The sequence below is a fragment of the Anomaloglossus baeobatrachus genome, chromosome 4 (assembly GCF_048569485.1).
Source record: "Anomaloglossus baeobatrachus isolate aAnoBae1 chromosome 4, aAnoBae1.hap1, whole genome shotgun sequence".
In the NCBI taxonomy this organism is placed as follows: domain Eukaryota; kingdom Metazoa; phylum Chordata; class Amphibia; order Anura; family Aromobatidae; genus Anomaloglossus; species Anomaloglossus baeobatrachus.
This window is the reverse complement of record NC_134356.1, coordinates 46,791,955-46,808,299: the sequence shown is the minus strand read 5'-3', so window position 1 is coordinate 46,808,299 and position 16,345 is coordinate 46,791,955. Positions and strand designations below refer to the sequence as shown.

The 16,345-nt window shown below is 42.7% G+C and overlaps 1 protein-coding gene across 3 annotated transcripts in view; it reads left to right on the top strand.

The window, feature by feature from the left end:
• Nucleotides 1-12,103, top strand: part of SGCD (sarcoglycan delta) — a 1,008,723-nt gene extending 996,620 nt beyond the window's left edge. For all 3 annotated transcript variants that reach the window (XM_075344301.1, XM_075344302.1, XM_075344303.1), the window contains one exon: nt 8,914-12,103. In XM_075344301.1, coding sequence (XP_075200416.1) covers nt 8,914-9,087 — 174 coding nt within the window. In that variant the 3' untranslated portion in view covers nt 9,088-12,103. The remainder of the gene's footprint in view (nt 1-8,913) is intronic.
• Nucleotides 12,104-16,345: the final 4,242 nt, after the last annotated feature.

Genomic DNA, 16,345 nt, shown 5'->3' with positions numbered 1-16,345 from the left:
GCAAACTTTAAACACACTTGAACAACTCTTCTGATAATTATTTTCACTCCTTTGTCAGATATCTTGCGTGGAACATCTGGTCATGACTGGTTTATAGTGAAATGATGTTCTTTCCACTTGCAGATTATGGCCCCAACAGTGCTCATTGGGATCTTCGGTAGTTTAGAAATTCTTCTGTAACCAATGCCATCAGTAGATTTTGCAACAGTAAGGTTGTGAAAGCCTTGAGACAGCTCACTGGTTTTACCCATCATGAGATGTTTCTTGTGTGGCACCTTGGTAATAACACACCTTTTTATAAGCCATCAATGGATCTGTTACATCACCACCGGAGTCCGCTCCAGCGACTTCTGCTCCGATCACCAGGCGATGCCGTGTTCCTACCGTGGATGGTGCTGGTGATGGGAGAGGAGTCGATGCCAGCGGCACTGGTGGGCGCAGGCTCCAATCATCCACTGGGCTGGGTTATATTGGGATCTGCAGTACCACTGGCTGACTGTGGGTGGCGTGTGTCTTCCAGCTGAAGTTGCCAGCGTTCAGCTACAGCCAATGGGAAGACACCACACCCTTCTTAGTTCCTCTCCTGTCTGCTGACCTCTGCCAGAGATAGTTCTGATTTCCTGGCTCCTGATCCGCCCTATTCTGTTTTGTGATTCCTGTGTGCTGACTTCTGCGTGTTTTATGACTACTCTTCTGCCTGCTGTTTTTGTACCTCGCTGCCCGTGTGCTGACCTCTGCTACGATTTCTGATTACGTCCTTGCCTGCCCATTCTGTCCCTGTTCTGCTATTCCGGGTTTGACCCTGCCTGACGACTACTCTCATCGGACTGCAGCCTTCCACAGGTAGTGATCTCCAGGGCCCTGTGTAATTCCAAATCCCTGTATAGGGGTTAAAGGGTTTCAGGGTTCTGGGGGTCTTGCTTGGTGAGTGGCTTCTCTCTAGTCTGTCCATTACATCCCATCTGAGTCTGTTGATCCAGACAGGCATTACAGGATCCAGCTGATTCTTGCGTGGAGCAATTGGTCATGACCGGTTTATAGTGAAATTATGTTCTTTCCACTTGCAGATTATGGCCCCAACAGTGCTCATTGGGAACTTCGGTAGTTTAGAAATTCTTCTGTAACCAGTGCCATCAGTATGTTTTGAACCAATAAGTCTTGAGAGAGCTCACTGGTTTTACCCATCATGAGATGTTTCTTGCGTGGCACCGTGGTAATGACACACCTTTTTTATAGGCCATGAATTGAACCAGCTGATTCTTGCGTGGAGCATTTGGTCATGACCGGTTTATAGTGAAATGATGTTCTTTCCACTTTTAGATTATGGCCCCAACAGTGCTCATTGGGAACTTCAGTAGTTTAGAAATTCTTCTGTAACCAATGCCATCTGTAGATTTGGCAACAATAAGATTGTGAAAGCCTTGAGACAGCTCACTGGTTTTACCCATCATGAGATGTTTCTTTTGTGGCACCTTGGTAATAACACACCTTTTTATAGGCCATCAATGGATCCAGCTGATTCTTGTGTGGAGCATTTGGTCATGACCGGTTTATAGTGAAATGATGTTCTTTCCGCTTCCAGATTATGGACCCAACAGTGCTCATTGGGAACTTCAGTAGTTTAGAAATTCTTCTGTAACCAATGCCATCAGTATGTTTTGCAACAATAAAACATACGAAAATCTTGAGACAGTTCACTGGTTTTGCCCATCATGAGATGTTTCTTGTGTGACACCTTCGTAATGAGACACCTTTTTATAGGCCATCAGTTGAACCAGCTGATATTATTTTTCACTAAGTGGCAGGATTGCTCTCTAATTGCTGATAGATTTCAGCTGGTGACATGACTTTCCATCTCTTTCTTCATGTGTTCAATAATTTTTCCCTGTGTCATTTCTCATTATTACACATAACTTAATTTGTGGACATCTATGGTTTGATTTGAGACAGCTCACTGGTTTTACCCATCATGAGATGTTTCTTTGATTCTACGATTTCTTTGCCTGTATGCGTTGTTACTGACATTTGGTGAGAAGTTAATGTCAATACCACCTTTTAGAAATATATTTATTTAGAAAAAAGGTGATGTGTTCAATACTTATTTCACCTGCGTATTTATGGCAAATGACAGGACCACTTTAAATTATCCCCCTGCTACACTCCTCAGGCTCACAGGGAATCAAGCTATGTAATAATTTTCATGTGGCGAGGGCCCGCAAATACTAAAACATCATTTTTATTTAATTTGAATTAAAATAGATATCCCAAATTGAAGGACATACACACATATAAATACGAACACATGGAACAAGTGCCACAGTGCAGAATGGGAGTGGTCAACACCCTACCACTTCTCCCTACCTAGCCTGCGGAGGTCGGCACCCTAGATCACGTAATGGCGCCCCCGCTCGGACGTCGGCTCACCCTCCTCTCCCTCCACTAGATTATAAGTGCAGCTAGTCTGGGAGTGTAGGAGTGCTCAAAAAGGAATTTTTCTGCACTGTCTCAAAATGATAATACAAAAATGCAACAATTTAGATGTCAGGGATAAGACCTGTTCTCAGTTGACACATTTGTGAGTATGCCTCTACAGGGAAGGGGTGTAGACACATACAGCGGGCTCTGTCAAAAATGAGGACAACATGTCATGGTTTCAAACATAATTCAGAGGGGTTTTATGCATATATGTTAGCTCTAAAATGTATACTCAATAGCAGCATAAAGGTGAACATATACTTAAAGTGCTATGCATATATCAGCCTGAAAATAGGAGGGGGGTACCCTCAGGCCCAATAACACTCTGCTTCCACCAGTGTAAGGTTACAACACACTGGTAACCTTCAATGACTCCCCAACCAGAACATGTACAATAGTCCTCAGAGACAACCCCGTAGTGATAACAGCATAAATAGTAAATTCCACATGGATCAAATATTCCAATAACACCCAATCACTGTAGGAAGAAGTGACAAATAGTATAGTCAAGTACTTAGCTTGTTATGCAAACTTGGACCAATCGTCAGATAGCCATATACTTGAGTGAAATCACTGGACGCCTAAATATGTACAGGCTGATACAGGAACCGCTTTTCCAGCTCTGCTCGACGCGTTTCCCCCTGGTATCTAGTCCCACCAGGGTTCCTCAGGAGCTCCCACAATGGGGTATGTGCAGCTGGCCACAGTCTGCCGTACTGCCTCGGTCCTAATCCCCGCCTCTGCACGTGGGGACAAGAAGCGTTCTTTAAAAATGGCGCTTTACCTACGTCACCGGAAGTGGCGTCTGCAGGAGCGGAAGTGACGCGCAGGTGGGAAGCCCCGTGCTTCCCACCGCTGTTAGTCACCGCGTCAGACTCTGCCCACGACACCGGAAGTGACGTCCGCCCGAGCGGAAGCGACACGCCGGTGGAACGCAGCGTGCGCTCCACCGCGGCCAACCACCGCATCATTAAGGACGTCCCCCAGTGTGACGTGAGCCGATCGTCAGATGACAGTGGAACGCTATATTCGCTCCACTGTTCCACTCCATATTCCATACCCTGGGAATGAACTAGTGTCCAGATGATCCGCCGCAATTCATCCCCATTAGCAGCACAAACGTTCATTGATGTGACGTCAGCTGTGGGTCATATCTTAAAGACTTTAAGCATTCCATAGCACCACTCTGCACCCTTTCTATTAGGTCTGGGTGACCCGGACTACCAATGATAAGCCAGAGGAGCTTCTCATAGAACGCCCTATAAGTACAACCTATACTTACACTTCAATAGGGATATCAAAAATAATACATATATGAATCAATACATCCACATACAAGTATCCTACACATGAAGACCTTCCAATCAAAGATCATAGAAAGCCCCGTAGTCAAACTGACATATACAGGTTGGCTGATTAACGCTGACTCCCATATATCCGGGAGAGAATATATATCCCAATTATACAAAATGCTTTTTTAAGGAATCAGATGAAGCTAGAGAAAGTTAGTTGTTCATTCAGGCCTCCCGGATTGGTGGATTCCAACCAGAAGATCCAGCGTGTCTCCCTCTGGAGCAACTTTTTGTCCCAGTCTCCCAGGCGAATCGATGGAGGAATTACTTCAATGGTCTTAAAAGAGAAAGACCCCAAGTCGCCGTTGTGATAAGCATTCACATGTCGGGCTAAGGGTGTGTCCCGCTTATTTCTCACATCACCCAGATGTTCTCCTATCCGCACTTTCAGTTGTCTTCTGGTCTTTCCTACATAGTCCTTCGGGCATGTACATGTACAGAGGTAGATTACTCCCTCCGTTTTGCAATTTGCAAAATTGCGATTTTTGTAAATACGTCCAGTTACTGCACTGCAGAACTCCTTAGAGGGTATGATATGCTTACAGTACATACATGACCCGCATTTGAAGGTACCAACGTCTCTTCTATCTAGCCATGTGCCACTTCTTTTTGGGGGGACATAAAAGCTGTGAACAACCTCATCTTTAATTGTCTTCCCTCTCTTAAAAGTTACCGAGGGGTATGCAGGTATGCTCCCACGAATATCAGGGTCACTTTTTAAAATGCCCCAATGTCTCCTCAGTATAGCCATTACCTTCGAATGCTGGTCATCATACATCCCAATCAGCCGTGTAACCTGATCAGCATCTTTCCTGGGGGTGGTGACCAGTAGGTCCCTACGATTACTATGAAAAGCATTCCTGTACGCTTTCTCTATAATATTCACAGGGTACCCCCTTTCCCTAAATCTCTTTTTAAGATGGAAAGACTGCTTTTCATACTCCGGGACTGACGAGCAATTCCTCCTCAATCTCAGAAATTGTCCCTTCGGGATCCCAGTTTTAAGACTCACTGGGTGATGGCTTTCCCAGTTCAACAAACTGTTTGTGGCGTTTGGTTTTCTAAAGATAGAGGTACTTAGGGTCCCATCTGTTTCTTTCGTTATTAAGACGTCTAAGAAGGGGAGTTTGTCCCCCCCTATCTCATACGTGAACCTCAGGCCTAGATCATTAATATTCAATTGGTTCACGAAGTCAATGAAGGACTCTGCTGATCCTCGCCACACAACCAGAATATCATCTATGTAGCGTCCCCAGAACTGAATCTGGGGACCCCACATATCATCATCCAGAAACACAACAGTATCCTCCCACCAACCCAGGAGCAAGTTTGCATATGTGGGAGCACAAGGGCTCCCCATTGCAGTGCCCCTGAGTTGGTGGTAGTACTTGGCATTAAAAATAAAATAGTTGTGTGTCAGGATGAATTTTATCAACTGTAAGATGAAATCATTATGTTGGGACATATAGGTCCCTCTGGAGTTAAGAAAATGCCTTACTGCTTCTAGACCAATATTGTGGGGGATGCAGCTATATAAGGACTCAACGTCAATGGACATAAGTAAGGCTTCTGAATCCACCACCAAGCCCTCAATTTTGTTAAGCAAATCCATTGTGTCCCTTAAGTACGATGGCAAGGATGTTACAAATGGCCGAAGGATTTCATCCACGTATACACTACAATTCTGGGAGAGAGCCTCTATCCCAGACACAATGGGGCGACCCTTCACTGGAGATATTCCCTTATGAATTTTCGGGAGGGCGTAAAAGGTCGCCACCATTGGTGTTTTGGGTAGCAGAAAATCAAATTCCTCTGATGATATCAATCTCGTTGCTTTCGCCTCACACAGCATGCCCTTAAGATCTTTAAGATAGCATGGAGTTGGGTCTGACTTCAAAATTTCATATGTTGAACGGTCTGATAAGATAACCTGGCACATCATTAGATATTCCTTCTGATTCATTATAACAACATTGCCCCCCTTATCGGAGGGCTTTATTACTATATCTGAATTACTCCCCAAACTTTGGATGGCCATTCTCTGTTCGATCGTCAGGTTTGGTCTAGTTGGTGTCGACCTCGGATTAATCTTTTTAATCTCATCACAGACCAATTTACAGAAAATGTCGGTACTGTTAAACTCACTCACAGGAGGCATTCTTTTACTTTTGAGTTTCAAACCTGAAAATGGTCCCTCTCCCTCAGGTCTGTTACTCTCCTCCTCCAGACTCATTAACAAATTGAAATCAGACATCAGATCAATGGGTATTCCTAGCTGTGTGCATTTAATTCGATCATGGTTGGCGAAAAACTTCTTCCACTTGAGTTTCCTTATAAATAGATTGATGTCCTTCACCCACGTGAAGGCATCAAATTTAACTGTGGGCACAAAGGATAAGCCTGTATGCAAAACCGAAAGTTCAGTATCAGTTGGTGTATATGCTGAAAGATTAATGATCCTTAGGTCCTTAGGATCTAGTTTACTTTTCTGTTCTGCGGGGGAGCTCTCTGTCTGAGGTCGTATGGCCCCAGGTCTCTCATTTCTAAAAAAGAGGGTGCCGTAGTTGAGGGAAAAACAGAGAGTGAGGAAGATGCTGATGGTCCAGAGGGAATATCTCTGGGTACAAAGTGTCTTCCTCCTCTGTTTGCATTTCCCCTCCATCTCTTTTTTGAAAAGCCTTTATTTCTAACCCGTCTAGACTCGGTGTCAGATGATTCTGGATCAGTTGAGGAAACCTCACTCGGTTGTGGTTCCTTTGTCAAAAAAGCATATGCCTGTTTATCCCTGAATTCAAACAGATCTCTAATAAACCTCTGTACATGTACATGCCCGAAGGACTATGTAGGAAAGACCAGAAGACAACTGAAAGTGCGGATAGGAGAACATCTGGGTGATGTGAGAAATAAGCGGGACACACCCTTAGCCCGACATGTGAATGCTTATCACAACGGCGACTTGGGGTCTTTCTCTTTTAAGACCATTGAAGTAATTCCTCCATCGATTCGCCTGGGAGACTGGGACAAAAAGTTGCTCCAGAGGGAGACACGCTGGATCTTCTGGTTGGAATCCACCAATCCGGGAGGCCTGAATGAACAACTAACTTTCTCTAGCTTCATCTGATTCCTTAAAAAAGCATTTTGTATAATTGGGATATATATTCTCTCCCGGATATATGGGAGTCAGCGTTAATCAGCCAACCTGTATATGTCAGTTTGACTACGGGGCTTTCTATGATCTTTGATTGGAAGGTCTTCATGTGTAGGATACTTGTATGTGGATGTATTGATTCATATATGTATTATTTTTGATATCCCTATTGAAGTGTAAGTATAGGTTGTACTTATAGGGCGTTCTATGAGAAGCTCCTCTGGCTTATCATTGGTAGTCCGGGTCACCCAGACCTAATAGAAAGGGTGCAGAGTGGTGCTATGGAATGCTTAAAGTCTTTAAGATATGACCCACAGCTGACGTCACATCAATGAACGTTTGTGCTGCTAATGGGGATGAATTGCGGCGGATCATCTGGACACTAGTTCATTCCCAGGGTATGGAATATGGAGTGGAACAGTGGAGCGAATATAGCGTTCCACTGTCATCTGACGATCGGCTCACGTCACACTGGGGGACGTCCTTAATGATGCGGTGGTTGGCCGCGGTGGAGCGCACGCTGCGTTCCACCGGCGTGTCGCTTCCGCTCGGGCGGACGTCACTTCCGGTGTCGTGGGCAGAGTCTGACGCGGTGACTAACAGCGGTGGGAAGCACGGGGCTTCCCACCTGCGCGTCACTTCCGCTCCTGCAGACGCCACTTCCGGTGACGTAGGTAAAGCGCCATTTTTAAAGAACGCTTCTTGTCCCCACGTGCAGAGGCGGGGATTAGGACCGAGGCAGTACGGCAGACTGTGGCCAGCTGCACATACCCCATTGTGGGAGCTCCTGAGGAACCCTGGTGGGACTAGATACCAGGGGGAAACGCGTCGAGCAGAGCTGGAAAAGCGGTTCCTGTATCAGCCTGTACATATTTAGGCGTCCAGTGATTTCACTCAAGTATATGGCTATCTGACGATTGGTCCAAGTTTGCATAACAAGCTAAGTACTTGACTATACTATTTGTCACTTCTTCCTACAGTGATTGGGTGTTATTGGAATATTTGATCCATGTGGAATTTACTATTTATGCTGTTATCACTACGGGGTTGTCTCTGAGGACTATTGTACATGTTCTGGTTGGGGAGTCATTGAAGGTTACCAGTGTGTTGTAACCTTACACTGGTGGAAGCAGAGTGTTATTGGGCCTGAGGGTACCCCCCTCCTATTTTCAGGCTGATATATGCATAGCACTTTAAGTATATGTTCACCTTTATGCTGCTATTGAGTATACATTTTAGAGCTAACATATATGCATAAAACCCCTCTGAATTATGTTTGAAACCATGACATGTTGTCCTCATTTTTGACAGAGCCCGCTGTATGTGTCTACACCCCTTCCCTGTAGAGGCATACTCACAAATGTGTCAACTGAGAACAGGTCTTATCCCTGACATCTAAATTGTTGCATTTTTGTATTATCATTTTGAGACAGTGCAGAAAAATTCCTTTTTGAGCACTCCTACACTCCCAGACTAGCTGCACTTATAATCTAGTGGAGGGAGAGGAGGGTGAGCCGACGTCCGAGCGGGGGCGCCATTACGTGATCTAGGGTGCCGACCTCCGCAGGCTAGGTAGGGAGAAGTGGTAGGGTGTTGACCACTCCCATTCTGCACTGTGGCACTTGTTCCATGTGTTCGTATTTATATGTGTGTATGTCCTTCAATTTGGGATATCTATTTTAATTCAAATTAAATAAAAATGATGTTTTAATAAGGGTTTTTCTACGGTTTACAGGTTTTTGATCCCTTAACAATTATCTATGACGGTTTTTTCCCGCAAATACTACCATTCTGTATAGCTATGCTTCTGCCATTGCGCTTTCAATCTGTTATTCGTTTCAAAGTTTATGATCATATTAGGTCATTTTAGATTGTTTAAAATATGTTTGTTTGTTTTTTAACATGTTTTCTATTATAGCTTTTTCCTTTCTTTTCCAGATCCAGTTGAAAGCAGCTAATGTAAAGCTTCCACAGCTGCCGCGGGGATCATACTCTGCGTCTGTACCCCGTCAAAATGTATTTGAGATCTGCGTATGCGCCAGTGGGAAATTATTCCTGTCACAAGCGGGCAGTGAATCCACCTGCCAGACAAATAACAATATTTGTCTATAAGAGACTGGAAAGCCAAACTCCAAAGACCAGGAGTACGACTGTAACCAGACACAGGAAGCCTCAGAAAAACTATGTGTGTGTGCGTGTGAATATATACAAATATATATAGATATATATCTGTAAATCTATTAAATCTCCCATGGAAGAGATGATTCAGTGCCAGAAGCTCAGGGTGACCCCCAGCCGTCTTCCCTTTTTCTTCTATTCCTTTTTTCCTCATAAGTCTTCTCATTATAAGAGTTGGCCATTCCTTAGCAAACCCAAAGAATCAAATTACATCCTTGTCCATCACATACAGCCCCAAAAGAGTTACGCCAACATGTTTCATCCTGTCCTACTGTAAATTCTTAGAATTTTGGCAAAACATCCAATTTCCAAAACTGTCCAGCAAATTTATCATGGCTTGTTGAATTCCATTTTAGTACAGTAGGCAAGAAAATGCCCCTAGTGAAGGTCATACTTAGCCAGAAGATGCGCATAGTGAAGGTCATACCTGGCCAAGAGATGTGCCTAATGAAGGTCATATCTGCCTAGAAGTTGCGCCTAGTGAAGGTCATACCTGTCCAGAAGATGCACCTAGTGAAGGTCATATCTGCCCAGAAGATGCCCCTAGAGAAGGTAATACTTGGTCAGATGATACGCCTAGTGAAGATCATACCTGGCCAGAATATGCGCCTAGTCAAGGTTATACCTGGCCAGAAGTTACGCCTAGAGAAGGTCATACCTGGCCAGAAGATGTGCCTAGTGAAAGTCATATCTAGCCAGAAGTTGTGCCTAGTGAAGCTCTTACCTGTCCAGAAGATGCGCCTAGTGAAGGTCATATCTGGCCAGAAAATGCCCCTAGTGAAGGTAATACTTGGCCAGAAGATGCACCCACTAAAGGTCATACCTGACCAGAAGATGCGCCTAGTGAAAGTCATACCTGGCGAGAAGTTGCACCTAGAGATGATCATACCTGGCCAGAAGATGCGCCTAGCATAGGTCATATCTGGCCAGAAGATACGCTTAGTGAAGGTCATGCCTGGCCAGAAGATGCACATAGTGAAGGTCATACCTGGCCAGAAGGTGCGCCTAGTGAAGGTCATACAAGGCAAGAAGATGAGCCCAGTGAAGGTCATACCTGGCCAGAAAATGCATCTAGTGAAGGTCATATCTGGCCAGAAGATGTGCCCTAGTGAAGGTCAGACTTATGCAGATTTAATGGCTTGATGTAAAAACTGTCCAAAATCAAGAACTGGGCTGTGTTGGCAGATGATTGAAATAATTAATTGTCGAAGGATATAGTTCAACATATCTGAAAATTACTAAAAGTTGAGTAAGATCCTTCCAGGTAAAGTGAAAGTTGGTATTTTTTGCTAAGAGACATGGTGGCAGATTTCACACCAACCATTGATGTTAGTAGGACACCTCGGCTAGAGTAGTTTGGTAGGACTTCTCAGAAAGAGCCAACAGTTATCTTCCAGCCAAGATGCGTGACCCATCACAATTCTAACAAATTTTCCTAATTTACAGAAAAATATTTTTTTTTAAAAAAATTGTTATGACTTTTCTGGGTTGACAGGGTTGATTCTAGATAACCAAAGTAGACTATGTTGTCCAGATCCAACATCTTCTTCCCTAAGGCATCATTTATTATAGAATTTAATGGATTACAATATTAAATGTATAAAATGACAGAAATAAAATACATCTAGATATGAATACCCAAAATTGCATTGACCACCTAAAGGGGTGGTCTACTCAATGAAGAGGTAAATATACCAAAAATGATCATCATGTCAAATTGTTCAAACACTAGTTGCCAAGGAATATTTTTTCTGTGTTATTCTATTTAGACTATGTGAAATTTATTACCTCCACCGCACTGCTTGACAAGCCAATTGTCCAATAACCCAACGCGTTTCAGGTTTGTCGATCCCCACAAACAAAGCCAGAAAATATATTGTTTTCCTTAATGGCATTGATTGTCATTGATTTTGGTTGTCCTAGGTGCAGAACGCCACTTTTTTTTTAATTAGTTGCACCCCCATAACGCCCAGTAATCAACTCTTCCATTTGTCCGTAAGGTCACCCGGAGCCAAGTAGGGCGCTGGACTGAACCATCTCTTATCAAAGAGGGGGAAATGTGCCTATGCCTTAAGACAATGCACTCTGCAAGGAAAAGCACAGAGGGGAAAGTTTCTGATTTCATTGTTTGCTGTCTATATTTTGTTCATTTTTTTGTTGTTAGTGGGGGGGGAGCGGATCTGATGTATGTTGAGTGAATGACGATGAGTGGTGAGATTTCTATTTCGGAAACTATTTTGTATGATCAATAACATTACAGGTTACTAGATGAATATGCTGCTACAGTCTCATTAACTGGCTATAGGGCACTTACGAGATGACCTCAATCTTATGACCACTGAATGAGGTTGACGTCATCTGTCCTCTCCGTCATTCTGTTTTTGATTCCCACCTCCTCGCGTTGTTTTCCCGTCAGTCGCCATCACCCCCTAATTATTACCTTACTAAAAGGGGATAATTATGGAAAATGTAGACTGGTTTCTAGAAACCCAACGTGAAGACTAGGTCTCGTAAGAAACTCCAGCATTTTCACGCCACCCATGCTTGTAAATATTTTCATAACATGACAGAATTTGATAAATTTAAGAATATATATATTTTTTTTAGGAATGTGAAGAACCTCCAGTGTTACAGTCATAAAACCATGGAGCCTTTGGGGAAATTAGATTTCTATCATGCCATAATATGCCATAATAAATATCCCAAAATATACAAAAATGTAGCCAATGTATGGAATCACCTTCATGTTTGGATTCAATTATTTTAGACATTTTTTGTACTTCTGTAAAATGCTTGATCTCAACATTAGTGTCCTGTATCACGGCCTGTAAGAAAGTGGAACATTAGAGGGTTTTGTTTTCTATTCATCGAATATCGACATGCTAGTGGGCTGTAGGGTTTACGTTTTCCAACCTCTAAAAATCATTCTAAAATTCCCCCTAAATTTTTTTTAAGAAATTTGAATTTGGTATTGTTCCTGTCATCACAATTTCACGTCCAATGATGCATCAGAAGAAACAGCGCAGACCGCCATGATGATATTATGGATGACACAACTTAAGTCAAGGGAAAATGTAGACAGTGGCTGGCGTTAAGGGAACTAACATGGTCACATTTTAAAAAATTCCAGTTTTCATCCCATATCAAACAATTTTTAGAGGGTTCAACATTCCCTTAAAGAGGTTCTCTACTACTTTTACATTGATGGCTTAACCTTAGGATAGATAATGAATGTCTGATTGCCTGGGTCTGACACCCCGCACCCTCATCGATAGGAGATAGGCCATCGACACCCTGCACCCCTACCGATCCTTTTAAAGGGTTGTCCACTACTTTTACATTGATGGCTTATCCTTTGGATAGGTCATCACTGTCTGATCGTCCAGAGTCTGAAACCCCGCAGATCCTTTGATAGGGGTTATCCACTACTTTTACATTGATGCCCTGTCCTTAAGATAGGTCATCAATTTCTGATAAGCCGGGGTCTCACACCCCGTACCCTCACAGATCCTTTTAAAGCGGTTATCTACTACTTTAACATTGATGGCTTATCCTTCAGATAGGTCATCCCTGTCCGGTCGGCTAGAGTCTGACACCCTGCACCCTCGCAGATCCTTTTAAAGGGGTCCACTACTTTTAAATTGATGGCTTATCCTTAGGATAGGTCATCAATGTCTGATTGGACAGCATCCGACACCCCGCAACACTACCGATCCTTTTAAAGGGGTTGTCCACGGCTTATCCTTCAGATAGGTCATCAATGTCTGTTTGGCCAGGATCTGACACCACGCATCCTCGCTGATTAGCTTTTCTCTTGGCCAGCAGTGGCAGTAGGTAGCTAGAGAAGCTTAGTTCTGGAGCTGCCCCATCTTCTGTTAGCGCCCGCGGCCGGGTACTGCATATCCACCTCCCATTCAAATTGGAGGTGGATGTGCAGTACCCGGCTGCGGCCACTATCCGAAGACGGGGCAGCTCCGGAACTGAGCATTTCCGGCTACCTGCTGCTGCCGGCGGCACAGTGAACAGCGCATCAGCAGGGGTGACAAGTGTCGGATCCCAGCCGATCAGACATTGATGACCTATCATAAGGATAAGCCACCAATGTAAAAGTAGTGGACAACCTCTTTAAAAGGATTTATCTGAATTTTAGTATTAATGGGACACTGATTTACATATAAGTTGAGTTTAGTATATTCGATAATGTTTTGCCACAAGTACCAAGAAGAACCTGTGTGTAGGAACATATACTTGTTGGTATTTTATTAAATTTTTGCCAACTTGGAATACATGTGGTTTTCAGAATCAGTGAATTTTTGTATCATACACCACATATGTTGGGTAAATTGTAAACCAATGTTTGGCAACAGATAAGTTGAAGATAAGAAGGAAAACCTGCACTCGCATTGAGTTGGACTAGATGGCCTTTGAGGTCTCTTTCAACTCTACCATGCTAGGATTCTATCATTCTATGAAGTTCTAGTGGAGTCTATCATGAAACTGGTCCATGACAGGTCCAAAATAACTCATTTTTCACTTTCCGAAATATTGTTGTTCTTCCTTAAAGGGTTTGTCCATCTCCACGGACTTTTTTTTGTTTTTACTTAAATGCATGTATATGGTGCTAAAAATCATTTTTGCGGTTCAGTTTCATGAAAAATGATGCACCCTTTAGCTTTTACAGACTCTTTGGTTTGCAGCACATTCAGCTTTGAAAACCCCCCCCCCCCAAAAAATATAGCTAAATTAGAAACGCTCACTTTGGGCCATCAGAATGAGCTCACTAATGGATTCTCTGCAATAGTCAGTGCCTCACGGCGGCTATAAATGACAAGCGGTGCAAATTTTTGTATGAACCCCAATTACAAAAATGCCTACATTTAAGTAAGAAAACAAAATATCAGTCCAAAAATAAACCATAATGTCCTAATATTAAAATCGCATGACTATAAATGTTACATTTTGTTAGCATTTTTTGGTCAGTGGTGGCCATGTTCGCAAACATAATAGAAAGCGCAACTATATTGGTTGTCACCTTCAACGTATCTTCACAGAAACTGATGGAAAACTATCAGTATGGTTCATTGATAATAAAATTTACATTTTTACAGTTAAAAGTAGACAACCAACATGGCTGCCATTCCTGTTGTCACTTTTGCAAAACGGACATTTTTTTGGGTTAAGTAAATAAGATAGAATTTTTGCCACATTGTGGCTGCCACTTTAACTTCTACTACTAATATAGTGCAGTTGTATGTTTTGCGTGAAGATTCAGATATAGTTTGCCCATTGAATGCCAAGTTTGTTGGCCCAATTTCTATGCCAAGCTGTGGAACCCAAAAACCCTGATCTTTTTTAAAATACATCCTGTACAAAGGTACCATGTGTAGACCATACAAATTAAAAAGAGTAGTGTACTTGGGCCAGAGAAGACCCCATATACTGAGACCTGAGGCCTGGAATTTGCCCCATCCTCCGTCTTCATCTATTTGCCAATTGTCCTGGATTTTCAAGGACAACTGGACTGAAAAGTGGCAGGGTTTTTCCTGACCAAATGTGGGCATTCCTGGGAGAGATGTGGCATTCCCAAAAGGGGAATGAATGGAGCGAGGTATAAAATCCTGCAGAAATGTGGGCAACTTGTTATACTATGTACACGAGAAAAATAATATGGTCCTTAAAGTGAGTGATTCTTCACAATATCTATGGAGTGAGGGAGTCTGGCTCTGGTTTATTTTGCCCATATAGAAAAAAAGGTGGAGCTAATCTAAGCAAGGGTGTGTCCTCTTATGTACAAGCCCCAGAAGAGCCACATGAACATCCTCAGTAGTGTTTATGTTACTTATGCCCAAGTTTTCGAAGGGCACGTGGGCCCTAGTTTTAGAAGGGCCTTTGTGGTGTTTGTGGTACTTTGCCCTAGTTTCCCAAGTATGAACGTTATGCCCTATCCACAGCTCTGAAGAGCCCCATGTAAAGGGAGCAGTGACCATGCACACCTCCCCTAAATTCATTCTAAAATTTGGTGTACCGAAAATCAGACTAAATATCTCCAGCGGTTCCATTATGAATGAATGGAGTGGATATGTGCATGGTCTACCAGCTCAATTCACACAGCGTTCTTTAGAGCTCCAATCCAGTTTGACCTTCAATGATCAGGAAGTTATCCCCTGCCCCTCGGATAGGAGAAAACTTCCCAACTTAGCATAACCCCTTTAATAATGATATGGATAGGGGTCATTGAATAATGTGGTCATTGAAGTCATCACGATATCTGTTGATTGAGGGAGCCGACTCTGGTTTATTTTGCCCATACAGAAGGTGGAGCCAATCTGAGCAGGGGTGTGTCCCCTTTATGTACAAGCCCCCAAGGAGCCACTTGAACATCCTCAGTGGCGTTTATAGTACTTATGCCCTAGTTTTCGAAGGGCATGTGGGCCCTAGTTTTAGAAGAGCCTTTGTGTAGCATCCTCCAGTCTACAACGTCTTAGCTAGCGTCTGTCCATTTCACTTATCCTCAAAACTGAAAGTCGGCCATTTATTTTCTTAACTACCAGTGTAATATTTTTTCCTGTTTCTTTTTTTTTATTAATGTACATTAAAATGGAAATAAAATTTTAAAGGCTTCATTATGCTGTTTAACCTTTTTTTACTGACAGCCAACATATTCTATTTCTGGCACATTATGTTAAGTTGATATTCACATCCCTAATGTAACAAGCGCTATACATGGGATTAAGCACATTTCTCAATTGGACAAAATCCAAGTTTTGCTTTAGAGCTTAATTTTTCAAATATATTTGCTGGAAAAAAAATAAAAATAAGCTTTTCTTGCAAATTGTTAAAACAGAAGATTTGTACTGAAAGTCCCACGAGTTTCTAAGTTAATATCCGGTTCCTGATTGTATATTTGACCCGGTGGGTTTTATAGAAAGAATAACTTTTTGAAGGAATATCATTAAATTGTCATTTTGCCCCATAGGTGATAGTATTGTTACAGTTGTGTATGTCTTCATACAATCTCTGGGGTATGTACGAAGCTTGCAAACCATGAAACTCCAGCATAACACTGTATCGTGAGTGTGTGTATGTCTGCGAAGTTTATATTACTAGCGTGCTTGGTTCACAAATCTGATTTTCCTGATTAGATACTGGAGAAAAATTTAAATTCCCCTCTACAATGAAAATTCCCAGTTAA